At 51.6% G+C, this 21,787-nt stretch overlaps 1 protein-coding gene and 1 long non-coding RNA gene across 8 annotated transcripts in view; both read left to right on the top strand.

Annotated features, from left to right (window-relative positions):
• The first annotated feature begins 700 nt into the window (after positions 1 to 700).
• On the top strand, positions 701 to 8,389 carry LOC136022773 (uncharacterized). 4 transcript variants are annotated; one of them, XR_010616326.1, is made up of 5 exons: positions 701 to 2,416; positions 3,521 to 5,001; positions 7,060 to 7,189; positions 7,786 to 7,853; positions 8,297 to 8,389. It is a non-coding gene; the product is annotated as an uncharacterized LOC136022773 (long non-coding RNA). The 4 variants fall into 4 exon arrangements; XR_010616325.1 differs by having other exon boundaries at positions 701 to 5,001; positions 7,065 to 7,189; XR_010616324.1 differs by having other exon boundaries at positions 701 to 5,001.
• Positions 8,390 to 12,463: 4,074 nt separating this feature from the next.
• The window catches only part of SPEN (spen family transcriptional repressor), a 67,333-nt gene continuing 58,009 nt past the window's right edge, over positions 12,464 to 21,787 (top strand). For all 4 annotated transcript variants that reach the window (XM_065696498.1, XM_065696499.1, XM_065696497.1 and 1 more), the window contains exon 1: positions 12,464 to 12,649. In XM_065696498.1, the coding sequence (XP_065552570.1) occupies positions 12,567 to 12,649 (83 nt within the window). In that variant the 5' untranslated portion in view covers positions 12,464 to 12,566. The remainder of the gene's footprint in view (positions 12,650 to 21,787) is intronic.

The raw sequence follows: 21,787 nt of genomic DNA, 5'->3' as shown, positions 1-21,787 counted from the left end.
TCTGAACCCCCCAGTTTGTAGCCCATAAAACTCTCTCACAACTCAAGGAACTGATTTTTAAACAGTTTTTAAAGGATGAGCTGTCAGGCTCACCTGCAGTGGTTTTACAACAGTGGTAGAAGTGGTGCTTTGTTACAAATGAGGCCTTTTCACAGGTTTTGTTTGCAAGCCAAAGGTTTTGGCGTGGTGCAGGGAAAGCGAACCCCGTAAAGGGAAAGGGGCTGGAAAGTGCCTTTTCCCCCAGCATCCCCCATGGTCAGCTGTGAGAAATACAAGCACAGAGCAGGAGAGATGAGCCGGATTCCTTGCATGCCTTCGCTCTGCCATCACTGCCTCCAAGGGGCCGGGAAGGAGCTGGAGGGGAACAACACAGGAAGGGAAACTGAGGCTGAAGAAGATGCCGAAGCTTTGCTGGGAGGAGGGATGGATGGATGGATGGAGGGAGGCATTGAGGGATGGACGGGTGGGTGGTGGGTGGATGGATGAAGGGAGGGAGGGAGGGAAACAGGAATGGAGGGATGGTGGATGGACAGATGGAGGGAGGGAGGGATGGATGGAGGGAGGGAGGGACAGATGGAGGGAGGGAGGGAGAGATGGATGAAAGGATGAATGGATAGATGGAGGGAAAGAGGGAGGGATAGACGGGGGGAGGGCTGGCTGGCTGGAGGGATAGAAGGAGGGCTGGCAGGGGAATCAGTGCTGCTGATGGGTTTGTTTTTCAAACAGAGATGGAGGAAAAATGGGTTTTTCTTCTGGTCAGACCAGAGGAAACCATCTCCCATCACCCTGCTGCAGCGCTGTCCTTCCCCACAGTGTTTGGAGCCGTTTTCTGTGCTGTCACATCGGGACACGACATAACACCCCTAACATTCCTTCAATGAGAAGTGGTCTGATCCTGCTGACTAACGGAGAGGGGGGAAAAGCAGCAGGGATTCCTCTGGGAGCAGCCCAAGCCCTGGATTTCTCCATGATAGAGACAGATATATACATATATATGTGTGTATATATATATATATATATATTAAACCCCTCAATATGCTCGTTTCCCCCCCCATTTTCCGGCACACCGGAGCCACCAGCAGCACGAGCTGTATCTAAAGCACGCTGTGTGTTGTTCAGTAACACCAAGCTAAATCAATGCAGCCGTTTACACATGCGTTACCAGGCTCTCGTTATTCCAACCCAACCCCAACCCCAACCCTCTTTCTGAACACAGATGCACGGATTTGACCTTTTAGATCCCATCTTTCCCTCATATCCGAGGTGACCACAGCATCCTGCAAGCCCTGTTTCCCCAAAATGAACCTTTTTTTTCCCAGACCGGTTTATATTATCTCTTTGTTTTGCTGCAGCGTCCATTAGAGCCTGTAGAGGAGGTGTTTTATTTAACAAAAAGAGATATTTCTCAGTTTATCCCCTTTGTCAAGGCCGTTTATTGAGTTCGGAGATTTATCACTGGGACAAAATGCTGGAGGGAGGAGGAGGAGGGGTGAACGGCTCCTAAAAATGAATAGAACCCTTCACTCTCCGTGCGGCCACACTTTCCCTCACAGCCGCGCGAATGTACTTTAATCTCCTTTACCGGATTGCTTCGTCTGAGGCTGAAGCTTGCTTTGCCGACGGGCGCTTTAAGGGCACGGCGTTTTGTGAAGAAAAGAGAAAGAAACACTAAAAAGAAGCGCATCTGAAGGCGAACATGGGGAGGAGGACGAGGGTCGGCGCTGCCCCCCCCCCCCCGCCCGGCTCCACAGGAACCGCTTCACAAAATGGCCGCCCGGCGGGGCCGCGGCGAGCGGCGCTGAGGCGACAAAATGGCGCCGGGCGGGCAGCGGGGGGAAGGACGGGACGATGCGCGGCTGGCGGGGCCGGGGCGGCGAGCGGGAGCCTCGGCCGTGCCAAAAGCTCGGCGGAGGGGCTCCTCCTCATGGCGCATCCCCTCCGGGCGGGCGGTGGAAGCGCTGCGGGGGAAACCCGACCTCCCCCCCCCTCCGTTTTTCCTCACCGCCGTGACAAAAGGAAGCGAAAATCCGCCAGAAATGCTGCCTCAGCCCCCCCCGGCGCAGGTCGCCGGCACCGACCCTTAAAATATCTTTTATTTTTCCTCATAGCCTGAAGCTTTTTGGCCCCGAACTGCCCGTTCCCTGCGCTCCCCCCCTCACCACCACACGCACCCCGTTCCATGCCTCCATTCTCTTCCACCGCTTTTCTCCTTCAAGCCGCCACCTCCCGCTCTCCTCTCGGCATGGAAAATACCCCAAAAAGAGAAGAATCAACCCCAAAACACCCGCGGATGGATGTGCCTTCCGAGCCGGAGGCGTGTGGGGAAGAAGAAGCCGTCGGCGCTCGTCTTGCTCCCGACGACAACCGGCCCGCCATAACGTTAATTAAAAGCATATCCTTCGTGTGGTCAGACGTGGTAATACTCTTAAATATATATATTATATACCTATATATATCTATATGTACCCCGTAACATCCAAACTCTCGTTGTTGGAGCCTGCAGCCAAGGTACCACGTATGCTTTTAATGCTTCTTTCAATGTTGCCTTCCCTTTTTCCTACCCCAGTGCTGTTACAGGGCACATTTTAACATTGTCCGTTCTTTGCTACAAACCACAGCCCTAAACCACTGGTTTTTAACCCGGAATGAACAGATTTAGGCCCGTGCTTATGCTCTTTTTATTTCCACACATACGGAAGTCTTTCTTAACATATTTCTATATACATCGGAATCCCCTTTTTTCCTATGGACTGATGACAGTATCAGCTAAACCCCCACACCTAAACCACTGTGATTTAATTATATATAACCACTAATTTTGGCCCGTATATACGTTTGATTTTATATATATATATATATATATATATTACCTTTGTTTTCCTCCATTGGCTTTCTACTACAATACATCCTAAAAGCAGGAGAAAAAAGAAAAAAAAAGCCATCAAAAAGAAGAAAAACCAAGAAGGAACTCAGCTCTTTTTTACAGTCCGTGGTGGAAGTGTGCCTGAATGTTTTACTTGTTCCACAGAGATGGAGATTTTCCTTGGGAGATTTGGGGAGGATTTTTTTTGCCTTTTTAATTAAAATAATTAAAAAACAGCCAAGAAAAAAAAAAAAAAAGAGAAAAACCAACTGCACACAACCCCAAACCTGAAGCTGCAAATCAAAGAGTCCGGATCAGACAACTCATTGCGACAGAAAGAGAGGACAAACGAGCTCAAGTGCAATGGCAGATCCGGGAGGAGGGATCAGCTCCTTTATCCCATCCTCTACCGCTCCACACACCACCATATTCCCTCTTTTTTTGTGTGCTTTGTGTCGGGGTGTTTGATTTAAAAGCCGAGCCGGCTGCAGAGCCGCTCCTGGGCTTCATTTATATCTATATATATATATATCTATATATCTCTTTCCGCCCTGCACACACCCCATCCCTGTGCAATCCTCTCCCGTTTATTACGCGCTCCACGGCTCGCTCTTTCCCCCCTCTCTGCGGGTATAAAGGTTTCTCTCCTCTTTCCAGCTCGGTTCCTTATTCCAGAAGCTTCTACGGGGGAGGGGAGCACCCACTGCGGAGCCTTTGCCGCAGCGCCGGGCAGGCGTGGTCCCTGCCGGAGGAGGAGGAGGATGATGAAGATGATGATGAGGAGGACGCACCACCTCTCCCTGGCATCTCTTCCCCCTCGCTAGATTTCCCCATCCATGACAAGGGTGCAGGGAGGTGTTTGCAAGGGTTTGTTGCTTTCTCTCTCTTTTTTTTTTTTTTTTCCCCTTCACATAAATTTGTTTTCTAGTTTGTTTTTTCCCTTCCCCCTTTGCTAAATGAATTAAAAGCAGGGCTGTCTCCTGATGGAGATGGATGGGGCTGCCTCACAGCAATGGGGTTGCTGCTCGCTTCATCGGGCGCAGCGAGGGCACCGATGGCAGAAGTGACCTTTCCCAGACGGTGGGAGGGCGGCAAACCCCCCCCCCCGTCCCACCATGCTCCTGCTTGGAATTCATTTCAGATAGCAGGGTCATTATTTTTCGGTTTCTCCTCCTTTCTCCTCAAAGAACAGCTCTTTCACTGATGATTCTTTTTTTCCTTGAAGCTTCCTCATGATCGTGGGGGATTTTTTGTGTGTGTGTTTTCAATTGCGTTTTTAAATTGCCCAGCTGGAGACAAGTCTTGATTAGAGTTGGAACAACAGCTCCATTTTATTAATAATGGGGAGGATTTACAATCCTACAGCACCTTCCTTGGAAGGCTTTCAAAATCATTTGCAAACACTCCCGAATTGTAAGATTTCACAGCCCTTGGCTGTGAGGTGGGTAAGTATTTAACGGTGCCACCACCAGGAATCACTCTGGTGGCAAATCTCTGCTTCTGAGTGCTTAAAAAGATGACGGATTCGGTGGGGTTTAGGGCTGCAGAGCCGAAGGCAGGGGGGTGGTGGTGGTGAGTGGGGCTGGCTAAAAGCTGTAACCCAAATCTGTTCAGTGTTCTCTGTAGATGCAGATTGTTCTGCTGCGCCCTGGGAACTGGGCTGGGATTTCTCCGCCTGCTCCATGCACACAGCTCTGCAGCTTGCCAGGGCAAAGCTGTGGACCTGCCTGCTCGTCAGTAAACATCTGCTTATAGATTGTTCCCTCCCCTCCCCTTCTTTATATTGTTTTAATTCATTACCTTTTTGCAGTCCCCAAGTGACCTCCTTCAGTGCTGGCTCTGCTGTGGTTCAACCACAGCTCTGCATTAAAGCTGGCTGCTAGTGCTAATTCGCCCTGCGAGCCAGAGCAACCCTGCTTGGGGGACTGGCCCCCACCGAGCTAATGCAGATGCTCTGCTTCCATGACAGAACCCTGCACCCCGCTTTTTCTCCAGCACATCGCTTCCCTGACCCAGGTAGCGCAGGGGGACGTGGCAATGTTATGGGTGGAAGCTTGTCTTATGCCTTATTTTTTTCCCTTTTTTCTTCTTTTCCAGGGAAAGATGGGATTGTTTGTGTAACCCGTCTCCACACCTTTGTAAGTATTACAAACAGGCAGTGATCTCAGAGCCTCCTGGGCAGTGGGAGCTGGCCTTGCCGAGGAGCGAAAAGCATGGTGCTCTGGTTGTGTAAGTGTGTGTTGTACACGGGCCACAGAAACCCACAATGTTTCTGTGGTTACTTCTGTCTGGATAGCACGAGTAGGTCCCAGGGCTTCCCCTTCCCACTGCTTACTAATTCACAAAAGCAAAGGCTTTGTGGAAAAAACGCTCTGCCTTGTGGCCTTAACCAAAAATAAATAAATAAAGTGCTGTGGATTAGTCATCCTCATTGTTAGAGGAAGCTGTGTTTGTCAGTCTTGTGTGTAATGGGGGGGGGGGGGGGCATGAACCAGCAGCTTCATTCGTGGAGGCTGGTAACATGCTCTGGTTGCTGCCCTGTGGGGCAGTGCCACTGAGGCTCCATGGAGCTGCTCCTGGCAGGTGGAAAAGGGACAATCCAGCTTTTCATACCCTTCCCTCCTCCATTTTCCTTCCTCAGAGCTGGTATCTCTGCATTGTCAGGTGTGGAAACATGGAGATTAACAGCAGTGAGGACTGATGAGCTGTATTCTGGGGTCACTTCCAATGCCAGAGGAGAAACCCTGGTGATTTATATATACTGTTTTTTCCTGCCTGTGGTAGCTTTTACTCTAAGCTCCACTGTATCACAGAGAAGACCCTTTTGGATGCTCAAAGCTGTACTGTTTTTAAACCTAGTGTCTTTTCCCCTTCCCCGTGGTCACATTGAAGAGCCAGGCGTGCAATTCAGTCGGTACAGCGAAGACGGCTCCCTCCCCCTTTCCCCTTTCAAAAACCCCCTTCCCGAGCCGTGTGCTCCTGAACTGCTGCATAGGCAGAAAACATACAATGCACTTGTCAGCATTGTGCTGCTGTGTGGCACGTTAAAAAAAATACACACAAAAGGGGTGGGGAGAACAGTTGCCTCCAGGGAGTAAAACTGTGGGGCCCCTTTCCCTACAACGAACAGACCTACATGCGTATTACTCCCAATTTTGCTAGCGCAAATGGCAGAAGGAGCATTGCAACGGCCTAAATCATGTTGGTGGAGATCAGTGTCCCCTTGAATTACACTTTTTTTCCCCCTGTGAACTTGTGCCTGTAAGATGCTGCTGGTTTATTACTTGATTGCTCAAAGCCATGCTGGCTCACAAGAAGATCTGTCAGGTTAGATAGAACTTCTTCCCTGTGAGGGTGCTGAGGCGCTAGCACAGGGTGCCCAGAGAAGCTGTGGCTGCCCCATCCCTGGCAGTGCTCAAGGCCAGGTTGGGCACAGGGGCTTGGAGCAAGCTGCTCCAGTGGAAGGGGTCCCTGCGCGTGGCAAGGGCTGGAGCTGGAGGAGCTTTAAGGTCCCTTCCAACACAAACCATCCCGCGGTGGTGTGAAAAAGGCTGATGCTTCCTCACTGGGTACAGTTCCTTTTGAGGTGTCGTAAAAAGCACCCAGTGCTGGTCTTCCTGAGGTCACAAGTGACTTCAAGGCACAGAGTCATTAGTGCACAGGGAGTGTTGGGTATCAGCACCTTCTTGTTAGCCTCCTGTAATGAGAATATTGGCATCGGTGTCGCATGGCTGCCTCTGGCTGACCACAGAGAGGCCCTGCCTGGCTAAGCTGGAGCAGCACCATGTAGGAAATGCAGGATTCCCTGCCAGTGTCCCCCTGCTTGCTGCAGGTTTGTAGCACAGCTCTGACTTTATGCTTTTTTTGGCACCAAAAATGAGCGGAGAGCAAGTATGAGGTGTCCAGGCCAGCTTTCATACAGTGCTCCTGGGAAAGCTGGTGTGTGGTGTCCTATGAAAACTGCCAGTAGCTCCTGTGCCTGAAGCCTCGGCTGTACTTGAAGTAAACCACCATGGACAGGGATATGACTTTTATTCTCTCATCAGGGATGTGTTGGTTTGGAGATCTGCCTTGTGCTCCTCAAGGCCTCTGCTGGCATGGAGGGACCCTGGACTGAGAAGCTGGCTGCTTGGGATGTTCCCACATTTTTCAGGTTGGCACATCCTGTGGGACTCAGGATTACTTTTCTTTGGCAGTTTAGGACAAACGAGGCAGAATTACCTTGTGAGAGCTGAACCTTTACCACCTCTGCTTTGGACTGAAGAGTTGCTACTGCTACATCCGTGGCATTTCCAAGTTAAACACATTTCTGGTGCCAAAATGCAGGTGAGCAATAGAAACCTCTGCTCCATAGCAAGGAAAACCATGGTCTTTCAAGCTTTCCTGTTATCCCAAAGAGTTAAAAAGCTGCACCATGACATCTGCAGAGGTGAAATGAAAGCAAAGGCCCCTCAAGGAACCCTTCTCCTCTGCTGTATTGCTGTTAGTTTTCTTTAGTGCTTTTCTCTGAAGAGGGAGAGCCATAACACACCAACATGCGTTCCGTCTGCCTCATCTAAACATCAAGTTGCTTCAGTATCAAAATGGTGTTTGATGGAACAAAAGCTCTGGTAGTGGCTGGCTCAGTATTTATTTTGTGCTGATCAATCTGATGGGGAATGTGGGGAAGAGCAGCCTTAAGCTGACAGGTTTGGACTTTGGATTTTGTATTAAAACCTTGTTCTGCAACAGCTCCAGTGTCTTATCTGGGATTTTTTCTTGGGCACATGGGGCCATAGAACAGTAGTACAGGATACAGTGATCTATCCCATCCTAAGGGATTTATATCCATTGGAGTGGTCCTGCTTGGGTACCAAATCAGACAGGGCTGGCTTTTTTTGTTCTTCTTCTTTGTTTTTCCCCTAAACTCTGTTCATTTGCAGCCTGGAAGACTGAAGTCCTCTCTGCTTAGCTGATACAATGCCCTGTCTTTGGGAAAACCCCTTGAGAGGTGAGCAGGTTCAGCTCTATGGTACGTGGTCACACAGAGATTGGGGGGCAGGGGGAACAGCACTGTGACATTCCTCATTTTTCCCCAACAACAGGCAAAAATATGGGTTGTTATATATAAATATATATATTATATATAAATAAAAATGAGTTCTGATATATGTACTAAGAATAAGCTGTTCTGCAGACTTGTGCTGGCACACGGTGTTTTGGTTGTGTGGCTTGGCCCTCACACTGGACTCTGCTGCTGAAGAAAACTGAAATGAGAAAAATAGAAAATATAATTATTTAGCAAATAAATTACTAAATACAGGGTTTGGAAAACGTGGAGGGAGTGTTCTCGGTGGAGTCATCTCATGAACAACTGGAGCGCTAACACTCAAAGGGGAACGAACCAAAATGACTAGCTTTATTAATACAAATCCTATACTTTGTGTTGCTTAGGATCCAGAACCAGACTTCGTGTCCAAAGCATTATCAGTGTGAAAGCTGATATCCTCTGTCTTGGCAACAAATGAGCCCAAATACCAAACAGCACCAATGCCTTCTTGGAGAAAATTATCCGTCGCATAAAACGTTAATGGGTAAGCAATAAAATTAGGTCTGTAATTCAGGCTTGGCTTAAAACTGAGCTAAAAGCCTCACTGGTATTCAGCTGCCATAACATCGTTTTAATAAATAGAGTCAATGAGCAGGAAAGGGCCGTAAATAAATACAGTTTATAGTGACAAGATGGTGGCCGGAGCTGGGTGGCTCGAACAAAGAAATGCTCTGTGTATTCCTCATGATGGCTGAGGGCTCCCATATGGGTAACCTATGGTTTTCCAGTGAAAAACAAAGCAAGTGGGATGCGCACTGGATGCTGTTGGGGAGGACTGCTGTGTGTCACTAATGTGACTGCTCTAATCCATGCTGGATGTAGCTGTCCATGTCCCCAGCTATGGAGAGAGGTGTAATGCCTTCCTTCCCGACTCTGGCTGTGCTCCACAGAGCAATTGCTATGCTGGGACCCAGTCTAAGAGGAGTTACGCTCTTGGCAAGTGGAGCTCCCATTGCTGTCCTTGTTGGTATCTAATCTTTGCTTTTGAAGTGTTTGGCAAGCTGGCCTGGTGACACGTGGCAGCGAGCTGTGCTGCACGGGTAAGATGCTGCTGTGTTCAGAACATAGAAACTTGCCTTTTGTCTGGTGTTTGGTGTTCTGTCCTCAAAGGGAGGCTGTCTCTAGCTAGCCTGCGGACCCCAAGGATGTTTTCTGATTCTCCTGCCCCTTTTTCTCTCCTCCAAACTGGTTGCTGCTAACATTACTAGTTCTTTATAAGGCAGCCCCGTTTTCTCATGCCTTTAATGGTTCTCTTTTGATCTGCCCCGTTCGTGCTTTGATTTTCTTGACATGAACACGGCGTTCAAGCTGAGATGGGTTTATAACCTCATTAATATATAGCCTGGTGCTTTAATCCTCTCCAACTGCCGATAAGGAACGTCCCAATGTTTTCACTACGGGGTTGACCAAGATGTCCGGAGATAGCTGGGTTCTCGGCTACACCCACAGGAGTAATTCATGTTGCTCCTCGAGGCGTGCCAGGCTCTTGTGTGTACCAAAGGCTGTTGGGCATTGGAGAGCTGCTGGAGTCCTCTTGTCCTAAACTCTCTGCCCCCCTGGGATGGGTGGCACATGGGGATGAGTGCCCGTGCCTTGCCCCTGGATGCTCATTGTGGTGTTGCTTGTGGCAGTGTTGGCAGCTGCCATGTAGGAGCAGTCCTCCGTCAGGGAGGTGTCTTTTGCTGGGTGGATGGTTCTGCCCATGCTGGTCTTCAGCCTGGGTCTGTGTTCTTTAAAGTCTTCCAGTGAGTTGTTACAGCAACATCCCAGTGTTGTAACTGGAACTGTTTCCCCTTCAAAGCATTTCAGAAGTACTGGGATGTTCCAGAGCTTTATCTGTGTCACCAGCCAGGCTTTGTGCTCCTCTTCCAGTTGGCTCTAGCATAGGCAGAGCCCAGGAAGAGCTAATTTCAACTGCGTCTCTCCTGTCAGCAGAGCTGACAGCTTTGCTTGCGGCAGCTTCCAATCCATGGACATCTCTCTTGGACCCTGCTGGAGGTTCCTTGAGAGACCTGGGAGCTGATGCAGTTTCCTCATGTCCCTTAGAGGTGCCACCCTGCCAGGGAGGGAAAAATTCAGCATAGAAAAGCCATTTGGTGCGTGGTTTAGGTTTTTTCCTCTCCCAAATGGGTGCCTGTAGAGCCTGTTGAAGGTATAGACATGTAGCAACTGCTCTTTGTGCTTCCAACCAGCTGAAACAGAGAGCAAAGCCTGTTCACATAAAGAAACGTGCGGTGGAGCATGTTGGCAGCCTGTCTTCTTGTGTGTACGTGGCTCCATCACAAGTTTTAAATAATAGATGGTTTGTGTGCAAAGATTCATTGGTTTTATGTTAGATTCATCAGTAGATCTTGCTTTGGTGGAGCAGCTAACACCTATCATCGCTGGGGAAACTGAGGCACAGGGCAGGTTCGGGATAGGCTCGTGGTCCAGGGGTTGGGGATAGCGCTCATGTTGACGTGCGTCAGAGGCCTCATTAAATCAGGAGATCGGTGTGTTTGTTAAAGCACTGATAGCGCGATGACTTTGACCACTTGTCAAGGTGGACTTGTTGCCAGGAGGTTGCAGTGGCCCTTGGGAAGGGTCTGGCCAGACTGGAGGGGACCCTGACAAGAAAACATGGTTTGAAGTGCTGTTGGGAGGTTTTGGCCAAGGAAAATGGGGGACTATTGGTATTCTGAGCTGAAAACTGCTAATGGGCTTCAAAAAAATACTGTTTGTGGCCATGGGTGTGCATTTTGTCCTGACCTCAAGCTGTGTGGTTTCACATGGTGGCAACTGGTTGGGTATGTTCAATTTAGGGTGTAGAAATGGGTGGTTTTATCTGTACAGAGGCACATTTCATAGAAGGACACAGTAATTTGTGCTGGAAGGGACCTTAAAGCTCATCCAGCTCCAACCCCTGCCAGGGGCAGGGACCCCTTCCACTGGAGCAGCTTGCTCCAAGCCCCTGTGTCCAACCTGGCCTTGAGCACTGCCAGGGATGGGGCAGCCACAGCTTCTCTGGGCACCCTGTGCCAGCGCCTCAGCACCCTCACAGGGAAGAGCTTCTGCCTGATATGGTGGAAAACAACATCCTTTGGGCTGAAAACCATTCAGCCCCATTGCAGTCTCCCATTAAGCAGCGCCATACTCACCACAAGCATTTCCTTCACCCCATCTTTAATCACAGAGCCATGGTGGGTGGAGAAGGGGTTCAAGGATGCGCAGGTGAACCCTCCCAAGAAGAATTCCCATGGCCTTCCCATTCCGGGGAAGACTTTACTTTTTGCAATGCACCCCCTTTATTTTTGGCACTGTACCCCCTTCATTTTTGGCAGTGTCTCCCACTGTTTTTTGCAATGCACCTCCTTGCTTTGCACAGCACTCCCTTTGTTACATAGCACCCCACTTTTTGCAATAGCCCCTTTTATTTTTGCAGTGCCCCCCTTTGCAATACAACCCCCTTTATTTTCTGTGTACCACCCCTTTTTTTGCAGTGTCCCCCCTTTTTATAGCCCCCCTCATTTTGCAGTGTACCCCCTTTATTTCTTGCACAGCACCCTGTTTTTTTGCAACACATCCTCCTTTAGTTTTGCACTGCACCCCCTGTATATTTTGCTATGCACCCCCTTTATTGTTTGCAATTCACCTCTGTTTTGCAGTGCAGCCCCCCTTTATTTCTTGCATAGCACCCCTTTTTGCATTGCACCCCCTTTATTTTCTGCAGTGCCCCCCATTTTCAACCCACCCCGTTACATTTGCAGCACAGCCCCCTTCATTCTGTGTCTACCACCCCGTTTCTTGCAGTGCCCCCTTTATTTCTCCCAGTTCACCCCGCTTTTTTGCAATTCACCGTCATTTTTGCACCGCACCCTTTACTTTTCGCACTGCCCCCCCCCCCTTTGCAAGCCCCCCCCCTTTACCCCTTGCCCAGCGCCCCGTTTTTTACAGCACAACCCCTTGATTTTGCCAATCCACCCCATTTCCTCATTGCCCCCCCCCCCCCCAAAATGTTTCCCATCGCAACCTCCTCCCCCTCCCTCACCCGCTCGCGCCGCCACGCACGCGCACTCCCGCCGCTCTCCCCGCTCACGAGGGCGGGGCGTTGCGCGGCGGCGGTCCCGAGGCGCGCGCCCGTGGTGGGGGGGGGGGGGTGGTGGTGGTGTGTGTGGGGCGCAGTGCGCGTGCGCGGGGCCGCTGAGAGAGAGGCGCGGGGGGGGGGGGGAAGGAGAAAGGGGGGGGGGGCTTGGGGCAGGAGCCGCGCTGCCGCTGACGGAGGAGGAGGAGGAGGAGGAGGAGGAAGCAGCGGGAGCGAGCGAGCGAGGGCCGCGGCGGGGGGAGGCAGCGAGGAAGAAACCCCTCGGCGGAGGGGGAGCCCGCGGCCCGGCAGCCAGGGGGCCCCCCCGCAGGGGATGGTGTCGTCCGCCGCGGGGGGAGGCAGCCGGCGGCGCTGAGGGCGGCAGGGCCCCGCGGCGGAAGAGGCGGAGGGCGGCGGGGAGGAGGCGGAGGAGAAGAAGGAGGAGGAGGAGGAGGAGGTGGCGGCGGGCAGCGAGCGGCGGCCGGCAGCGCTGCGCGGGGAGAGGCGGCAGCGAGCCGGGGCAGGGGCGGCGGGCTCGCCCCGCGCCGCGCAGCATGGTGCGGGAAACCAGGCACCTCTGGGTGGGCAACCTGCCGGAGAACGTGCGTGAGGAGAAGATCATCGAGCACTTCAAGCGGTGAGTGCGGAGAGAGGGGGGGAAAGCAGGCTCCGGACGGGCCTTCCCGCGCCTTCGGGTCGGTGTCCGCAGCCGCGGCTGGCCCGGCCCTCGGGGTGAGGGGGATGAGGGTGAAAACGCCATCAGAGGTGGGAGGGAGCGGGGGAACGGGGCTGCCGTGGCCCGCGGAGGGCAGGAGGAAAACAAAATCGCCGTAAATAACCCCGCGCCATGGCGAGGAGCGTCCGCAGGGGGACGGCGGCGTGGACGGGCCGAGGAGCAGCATCCCCGTGTGAGAGCACCGGTAGTACCAGCACCGACGGCGGAGCGCAGGGCGCAGGAGACGGAGCCGCGTGTGGGAGCCGTGCCCGGAGTGGATCCCGTACCGAGGGGTGCGCGGTGCCGGAGGCAGCCCGAGCTTGGCCATCTTGCTTTTTTAACCGTCGTTTTTCGCCGTGAGCCGACGTGTGGAGTTTCCTCTCGTTGTTTCCCCGCCTTTTTGCCGTGTTTTTCTCCGCCTTGGAGCCATGAGGATGCTGCCTGTGCGTGTCCCGCAGCGAGCGCTGGGAACCGAAGCGGCTGCAGCAGAGAAAACGTGACTGAACCCCCCCCCCCTCCCCAAAATCACACCGATCCCCATGAGGAAGACACGGGATTCCTGCCCGCGGGAAGCGCTCCGGACGATATCGTGGCTTTTTGGGTTTTCTTTTTCCCGTTTTTTGTTGTTGTTGTTGCCGAGGTTAATCCTGCTCATAAGGAAGTAGTAGCTGTTTGCATGGTTGTGTTTTTTTCCTCCTCCCCATGTCTTTTCATGCGAGGAGGAGGAGGAAGAAGAAGAGGAGGAGGCAGCAGCTTTTCCCCCGCTGCCTCAGCAGCACCTTTTTCCTTGGGAAATGCACGAAGTTGATGGAATCTTCTATTTTCAATCATTTTTAGGGGAAAAAGAAGGTCAAGAGCCCCGGGTTGGCTGCTCAGCCCATGGTGCTCCAGCAGGGCTGTTACACACACACCCCCCCCACTAAAGGAAAAGGATTTTAAAGCTTCCTTTAATCTTCCTGCGTTGGAAAAATGACGGCGCGTCCTTAATAATGAGTCACCATGGGAAAAATAGATGCGGTGACACTGAGGGGGAAGGAAGGTCCCGGCTCCTGCTCGTACCCCATCCTCACAGCACCTAAAATGGTGTTGGGGCCCCGGTTGAGGTGATGGCTGCAGGGAAGGACCCCCGGGGTCTCCTTCATTCTCCTGGGCTGCATCTGCAGCAGCAAAGCCCCATCCCGGCATTGCCAGCGCTCGGGATTGCCCTGGTTCAATGGAGCTTCTCCTTTTATTCCCACCCCCTAAGCCCACACCACGGGGCCGTGGTTCAGGGCTCGACGTGGTTTGTTTTGTCCGTCAGGCCGGGTGCCGTGACCCAGCGTTGTAGGAAGACAAGGGTTTTGGGGGTGAAAAACCCGCACTGGGGTGGTTGGGTTGATTCCAGGCATGGCTAACTGAAGGAACAGGCACTGGAAAGTGGGAATGTGACATTCCTGGGTCTTGATTTTGTCCAGTTCTTCTCCTTTTGTAAGATGTATCGAAGCAGGGGAAAAGTTGCTATGGTACTGTTGCTTGGAGATGGATGGGAAAAAATGGCAGGCGCTGAATTGTGAATTCCCCTTTTTTTTTCTTTATGGTTGTTTTTACGTTCCCGAGTTTCAGTCGGAGGTTTGGGAAGGGGATTTGCAGCCAGGCAACCCCCCTGTGCCTGCAGTGTCTCACTGCGTTTCCCAGACTGCTTTTTAACCGGGATTAGTGTGTTCGGAGGAGGCTGATCTCGTGCAAGTAAACACGGATAAAATAACGCTTCCCGTGGCTTGGCCGTGGGGGCAGGGGGGGGAAATGACACGTCGCCTGTGTAGCGCTTTTGGGGGTGCCAACACCTCGACGTTTGTGGGTGTAGAAGGGGCGAGGGGTGTAGGTTGAGTGTGGTTGTGGGCTCGGTGTGTAGGTGCTGTAGGTGGACAATGGAGCAAGGCTTCCTTTGTATGCTGGTCCTCGCTGGGGGGAAGGGACACGTTACACAAGGGTTGCGTGGCGGGGGGTTGGGGGGGGTTATATCCATAGGGAAGACGGCTGCCTCTGAGCACCGCGGTGGGATGCGGGAGGCTCCCTCCTTGGAAAGGAGGGTTTAGTTGGGAGAGAAAGTCTTTGCGGATGGAGCTGGGCTTGGCAAATCCCAGTTCCCACCCATCCCCCAGCCTGGGAGCAGGGTGAGGAGCGAGCGGGAGGAAGGGTTTGGGGAATCGCAGCCGGGAATTCTGCGCTACCCCCAAAGCCTCTGTGCAACCCACGGCACTGTTTGCTTTCCCCCTTTCCTTGGGAAGCACTGTCATGTCCGTATTAAACCCTGTGCACAAGCGGTCCTGCTGTTGCACAGCCTCTGCTAGGGGCACGTTGGAGAAACACAACCATTTTGTGTGTAAAGCAGCAAAAAAAGACTCCAAAACCTCAAAACCCAACAGGCGCATCCAGTGCAAGGGGGTCGCTGTTTCTCCCCCCACCTCAGTGAACCGGTTACTGTGGGAACTGTTGGGTTCCTGGTGGGTTCCCACTCTCACCGTTCTCTTAAGGGATGAATTACGATGGAAGAGGTGTTCAAAGTGTATTTTGGGTTTTGCAGAACGCTCCTGGTTGGTTTTGTTGAGTGTGAATTGAAATAACACCTTTTGCCTATGAATCCTTCTAACTACAGAATATTGAAGCTGGTCTCGAGAAGCACCAGCTTACATGAACAGTGTTATTTTTTTTCCTTAAAACCCCCTTTTCCCAATCTCCATAGTAAAGGGAATAGCAAAGAAAACCCCCAACAAAACCCTGACTTTTTGTGCATTTTAACAAGTTGAGATTGTTCCAGCCTTTCAGTTCTGTACCCAGATACTCCCTCTTACAACGTTCCTGCTGATGCACTCTGTTCTCTTTCAACTGAGTTCTTAAGGCAGTCCCAAATAGGAAAGCTGGGATTGGAAATCTGCTGCTCAGATGGAATAAGCAGCAAATCCGTGTGAGGATGTGGGGAAGGGGCCTGCGTGCTCAGGGGAGCGGTGGATTCATCCCATCAATGCTGTCCTGACTAGCAGGGAGAAGAGTCATCACCATCATTGAACCAGATGCTGGGCAGCTTTGCAGAGCAGGGGGACTAAATATAGTAACAGTTGTCCCCAGCACGCTGTGGCCTTCCATGGCTTGTTTTTCCCTCTGTTTTCTTCCAGTTACCTGAAAGAACATGGCTTTATCCCTTTATTGGTGTTTTAAAGGGCAAAGAGGAGTAAAAGCCTCTTAATTATGAAGCATGTGACTTTGGAATGCCAGCTCCTGTTCTGTGGGAGAATTGAGACATTCACAGTGGCAGCCGAGTCCAGGAGAAGCTGTGGATTCCAGGAAACAAATGTGCTCCTTTGAAATCATGAGAAATAAATCGTGGATCAGCTCAATCTTGGAGAAGACAACTGCTCAGGAGGTTTTTTGGGCTGTCTGGCCTCACCTTGTTCTGATTCCTGTGTTCAAGGAGATTCATAGGAGAGATGAGGACATGCCTTCCGTGGGTTGCATTTTCAATGCAGGAGTTGCTCTGCAGAACAGCTGAGTGTGTGTTTGTTTTCACGAACTTCCAGAGCACTCTTGGGCAGTTTACATGGAAATGCTTTGTCTGGTGCCTGGGAGCCTAGATTCAGCCTGGGAGAGCGAAACCTCTGCGCTTTCTGCTCCCTACGTCATCCCTAAGGACTAAGGTGGAGTAGAGGGGCTGTGATCAGCTCCTCCATGGGTTGTGTGCATGACGAGTGAGGATTGCTGCTCTGTGCTGGCTTAGAGCACCCAGAAGGAAGGCGCTCTGTGCTGCTCTAGGATTGTGGCTGTTCCTGCTGCTGCCTTTTCCCACGTTGGACACCAGCAGGTCCTGCAGTGCCTGTCCATGGGAACAGGCTGCAGTCAGCAGGAGCAGCGCTCTTGTTCTTCTCCGGTCTGGTCTGAGGCTTGTATTGCTTATAGCGGAGGGAAATAGTTCTTGGATATCACTTGGGATGCAGACACGTGAGTGGTTGCACTCCATCAGCTTTGCGTGTAGAGATCTCCGTGCAGGTTGTTACTGTTATTTTAGGAAAATACAGAAGTCAGATGGCAGAATGAACTGTTCCCCTGCCTTTCTTGGTTTGTATCATTTTGATGTGGTGGTGTTTTCACAGATTACCTTCCAGCCTTTTCAGAGCCTTTGAAGGGAGGGGGAAGGGAGCGTTTATGCTGGTGCTTTGCTGATGTGATGTCTAGAATGGGGCAGCGTCAGGATTTGTTTGTGCTGTGTTTCTCAAATCTCTCAGTAATGTAATCTTAGCTGTGCAGAGCATGAACCCCAAGAAGATCATGGGAGGACATTTGGTTGGGGGATGAGGGCAGGGGGATTTAATCGATTGCCCTGAACTGGAAGGGAAAGAAAGTGTGGAAGACACGAGGCGAGTCCTCCTGTCTCAGGTCTTGGTTGGTTCCTGGTGGAAGTCGGCCTGGCACTGGTGGTAGGTTCATCAGTTGGGTGGCTGCTTGAGGAGATGGTGGTCCTGGTTCTGGTGGTGGCTCTCGTCTTTGTTTCCACTACATCTCCCGTAATAACTCTAATATTGATTCACTGTAAAGCAGCAGTAGCAGCATCACCCCCGTGGCGTTCTGGGGGTGTCGCCGAGCTGTGTTTGTCTGCAGCCACCTACTTCTTCCCCCAAGACTGACTCACGTTGAAGGTTCATGAATCCTCTGGCTCTGCTCTTGCAGGCACCTGAGGTGGCAGCTTGCTGACGCCACGCTGGCCCAGGAGATGCCTATATAATTCTTTCAAAGAAACTTAATGAAAAGCCACAAAGAGCCTAGATTTGGACTAAGCTTCTATGGAGCGTTTTTATACGCTGAGCTGCGTTACAAAGATAAGCTGATGTCACTCGGTTACAAAACTCTGTCATCTGCTGAGCCTTTCTGGCATGGTTTCTTCTCTGAAGTCTCTTCAAAGGTCCTGGCTGTGCGTGTTTGTGATTCGATGAGAACAGCTTCTGTTGTCACTGAGCTGCTCCAAAGTGATGTTGGCTTTTGGTGTTTCTTCCTCTTCCTCTACATTCCTCTGGCACAACGGGGATTTAATCCTGGTGCTGAAGGCAGACTCGTGTGTTGAGGATTTACCAGCCCTTGTGAGGCCTATGGAGATGCTAAATCCGTTCAGCAAGTTGGGACAGGGAGTGAGAAAAGGCTTGAATTTGCTTTGTGGTAGCCTTGTTGGCTGCTTTCCCCCCTCCTTGCTCCTCAGAGGACAGCAAATGATGCCAAGTTCTCCAGCACATGACCTTATTGCCGTCTGAGGTATGTCCAAAATTAGGTCCTCGTCTTCACTGAGGGCAAAGAGGCGCTCGGCGGCTTTCCATAGAAAAGGAAGTAAATATCCAGATGGGGAGAGGGCAGGCTGCAGGTTTTGGATGTGTCGGTGAGTCAGGAGGAGCCCGGCGCTCCTCAGCAGTTCTGTTTTCATGAGCCGATGTGTCACAACCACAGGCTGTCCTGCTGTTGGGTGGTTTCACACTGTTGTCAGCTTGTGAAGAAGAGGAAGAGCCGCCTGTGTGCATGAATGTGCACCTGAGAAACAGCAAGCATCAAAACAGGCTCCGGGAGGTGTTTGGGAAGGGATGGGGCTGAGGATCCCCCCTCTTGGCTGGTTCTGGAGTGCTGAAGGCCTCCGGATTGGTGCTGGCAGCTGAGGTGCGAGCTGTTGAGCTGGGGCTGGGGTGGGTGCGTTCTGGGTTGGGTAGCTCCCAAAAATAAGCACTTGTGAGATATTTTGCGTGTGTTCTTGATGAAGTTCAGTGAACTTGCTGAGGTCTGAGAACGCCCTGGAACCAAAGGCTGCCAGGGCAAACATTCCTAAACAATGAACTGGGGAATAAACTAGAAAATATGATTACTCTCCATAATAAGATTCGGAGCTGAGCTGCATCTTCGACATGCCAATTTAGCAGTCTCGTGGGAGGAATATGAGCCTGAAGATGGAAATTCACAGTGCACAGCCAGCCTTGCTGCTTGCCCTTGCATCAGTCTGTCGTGTTCTGAAGACTACTCAAACAGTTAATGAAAATCACGCAAAAGCTGCTTTTTTTTCTTGCCCGAGCTGATAAATCGGTGTTTTCCCACCTCGTGATGGTACACACTGGGGTAGCAGCCTCAGCTGGAGGTTTTCCTTGCTGTCTGCCTGGTGAGCGATGGCATCTCTGGTCTCCTTGAGCCTGAAAAGCCATCTCCAAGGCTGCTCTGCAGTAATATATGAAGACATGCTGACGGCTTCTGCACGATGGCTACAGCACAGCCGCTGCCTTCTGCATTTCCATAGTTACTGTTTAACCTGTGAACACCCCGTAATGGTCCCATGTGATCTGTAAAATCTGCCCTGTGAAGATAACGTCCTTTGGTAAAAGAATAAACACTGTCACAGGCTGTCATAAATACACCAGGATGTGTTCCAGGGCCTGCTGCAAGCCGATCCGGTGCAGGATGGAGTGGGTACGGAGGCAGCGTCTCTGCATTGGGTTGAAACAACAACAGAGCATCTGCAAAGGTCCTTCTCAGGCTGGAGTCTTCGGAAGCGTGTCCTGCAGCGCTGCGTGGGGCTGGCTCCGGGCTGCCGTTTGTATATTCACACCTTGTGCCAGGTCCAAACGTTTTGTGATGATCTGGGTGAAAATGCAGCAGAATCGGATGTGGAAGGAACATCAATTTTCCACTCAGACACACTCATCATGGGAGAAGAGCAGCAGTCTGTCTTAATGACCTCCTTCTGCATAGACTCAGGTGCCTTTTAAGAACAAAAGGGACCTTTTTTGCTTCCTTTCTCTTCCCCTTTTTAATGAAGCTTTAGCAGCTTAAGCCTGAAAGCACTTACGTTGTTTTTTTTAAGCACACTTATATCTGAAGTGGGAGCTTCCAAATCTGATTCAGAATGTCCTGAATGTGCTCTCATCTCAACACTGAAAAGCCAGCTCGGTCCAAACATCTCTAGAAGGAGCTGGAATAGATAGTGTGCGCTGCTGTCTGTTAGACACCAACAGCTCTCTCCATAGCCTTGGGTGTGTGTTCCTCCTGGATATCGCTCTGTCCAAATGGAAGAGCTTGTCTGTCTTTGGTTATCCCCTGATGGAAATGGGAGCTGGCTTCCAACCAAGTTCTTGTCACGGAGGTGGTCAGGTGCCCTACCAAAGCTGCGTCTGAAATGATCTTTTAGCTCAGTAAAAAGACTGCTGCAGGCTGGTAAATCAGTAGTTTTGTCTCTTAGCAAGTGGTGAATCACCTTCAGCTTCTCCGCAGGCACAGACTGAGCTGGCTGTGTTTTCTGTCCGTAGGATTCATTGAGGATAACTTGGTGTCCTTGTCACAGAGCTCCCCAACTGTGGTGTACGTGTCTGTGGTGAGATGCTTGCTGCTTCCGTGCAGCACAAAGCCCTGAGCTGTGGTCCCTCTGCCTCCATCTCCATTACCAGCAACGCCTGCCAGGAAGCGCACAGAGGCTTATTGAAACGTTCCCTCTTCAGGCTCCCTGTGGCAGCTGTGGGTGACCTGTAATAGTTAATAGGGCAAAGTAAGAAAAATAAATTGCCACGTTGTTTGGTTAAAGGAGTAGTTTATGGAGGAAAACCGTCTTCCGGCCTCATTAGCATCCTGAATGCTCAGGATGGACAAGTATCTCCCTTGTCTATGTACTCAACATCTGAATTAACTTCAGGGGCTGTGTCTGTGTGTGAGATGATGCTCTTGGAAAGGCAGCTCAGTGTGCATCAAGGCAGCGAATGCTCCACGCAGGAGCCACTGCTCCACACAGGAACCACTGCTCCGCACAGGAACCACTGCTCCGCACAGGAACCACGTTGTAATCAACATCTAAATAACCCTTTGGTCTTTCTCTAACTCTGAAGCAACTCGTTGGAAGTGTTGGTAGCAGAGGAGTTTTACCATGCTTAAAAAATAAGCCCAGCTTCAGCATTGGTGCTGTAGACCGTAGGAGCATAGAGCAGATGCTGCACTGGTTGTGAGTATGGCGAGACCTGCTGGGCTTTGGCAGTAGATGAGCTCAGGAAGCAGCTCTTCCTCTAGCTCCATTCAGGGATTACAGTCCCGTGGTTGTGCTGGCAGTTCATGCTCTTGCCTAGCTCAGGCCAGAGTGATGTTTGAAACCAAGCATTTAAAGGTGAAGCTGATTATCCTTAATGAGGGAGCAGCTTTCCTGGAGGTTATGGTGGCGTTCCCGGTTGTGCTGTGGATGGCGCAGTGTATGTGGCTGTGTCCTGCAAGGAGCCCCATTGGTCTGGTAGTACCTCAAGAGAAGGGGCTGCTGAATTCTTCACTGTTGGGAGGCCTCCTTTAGGTCAGTTCCTAAAAACGAAGTGAGGAACCTCACCCATCACCGCAGTGACATTCAAGGAGCCTGTTTTCAGCTCAGCTTTGCCATACCTTGAGTTGCATCACAAGGAAAGCCATTAAAGTCCGGCTGTAAGGAGCTCAGCTGTGGAAGATTTCATGCTCTTGCCTGTGGAGAAAGTGCCCAGAGCACAGGTAGTCCCTGCAGACAGCACCCGCGTCGTGCCCGTCAGCAGGAACAGTGGCTTCCCTGGGCTGACACACGGCTTGCGCCGGGCCTCGCGCTGCCAGCTGGGTTAGTCACAGGAACAAGCACTTTCTCCAGGGCGATGGGAGCGGTGAGTCACAGACCAGCAGAATAACATTTGCACATCTGGAGCTGGGAGCCTGTGGCAGGGCAGGAGCAGCTGCCAGCGGGAGCACAGGGATGAAGCCATGGAGGGGGCTGGACTGGATGGGAACTGGCTTTGTTTGCAGGAGTCTTCATCAGGGGCTGCAGGGACAGGCCAAGGGGAACGGCTTGAACCTGCCCGAGGGGAGACTGAGCTGAGCTCTTAGGCAGAAGCTCTTCCCTGTGAGGGTGCTGAGGCACTGGCACAGGGTGCCCAGAGAAGCTGTGGCTGCCCCATCCCTGGCAGTGCTCAAGGCCAGGTTGGACACAGGGGCTTGGAGCAAGCTGCTGCAGTGGAAGGGGTCCCTGCCCGTGGCAGGGGTCCCTGCCCGTGGCAGGGATTGGAACCGGATGAGCTT

The sequence above is a fragment of the Lathamus discolor genome, chromosome 16, assembly GCF_037157495.1.
Source record: "Lathamus discolor isolate bLatDis1 chromosome 16, bLatDis1.hap1, whole genome shotgun sequence".
NCBI lineage: Eukaryota > Metazoa > Chordata > Aves > Psittaciformes > Psittacidae > Lathamus > Lathamus discolor.
Note: the sequence above shows the minus strand (reverse complement) of the source record. Positions and strands in the feature narration are given on the sequence as shown.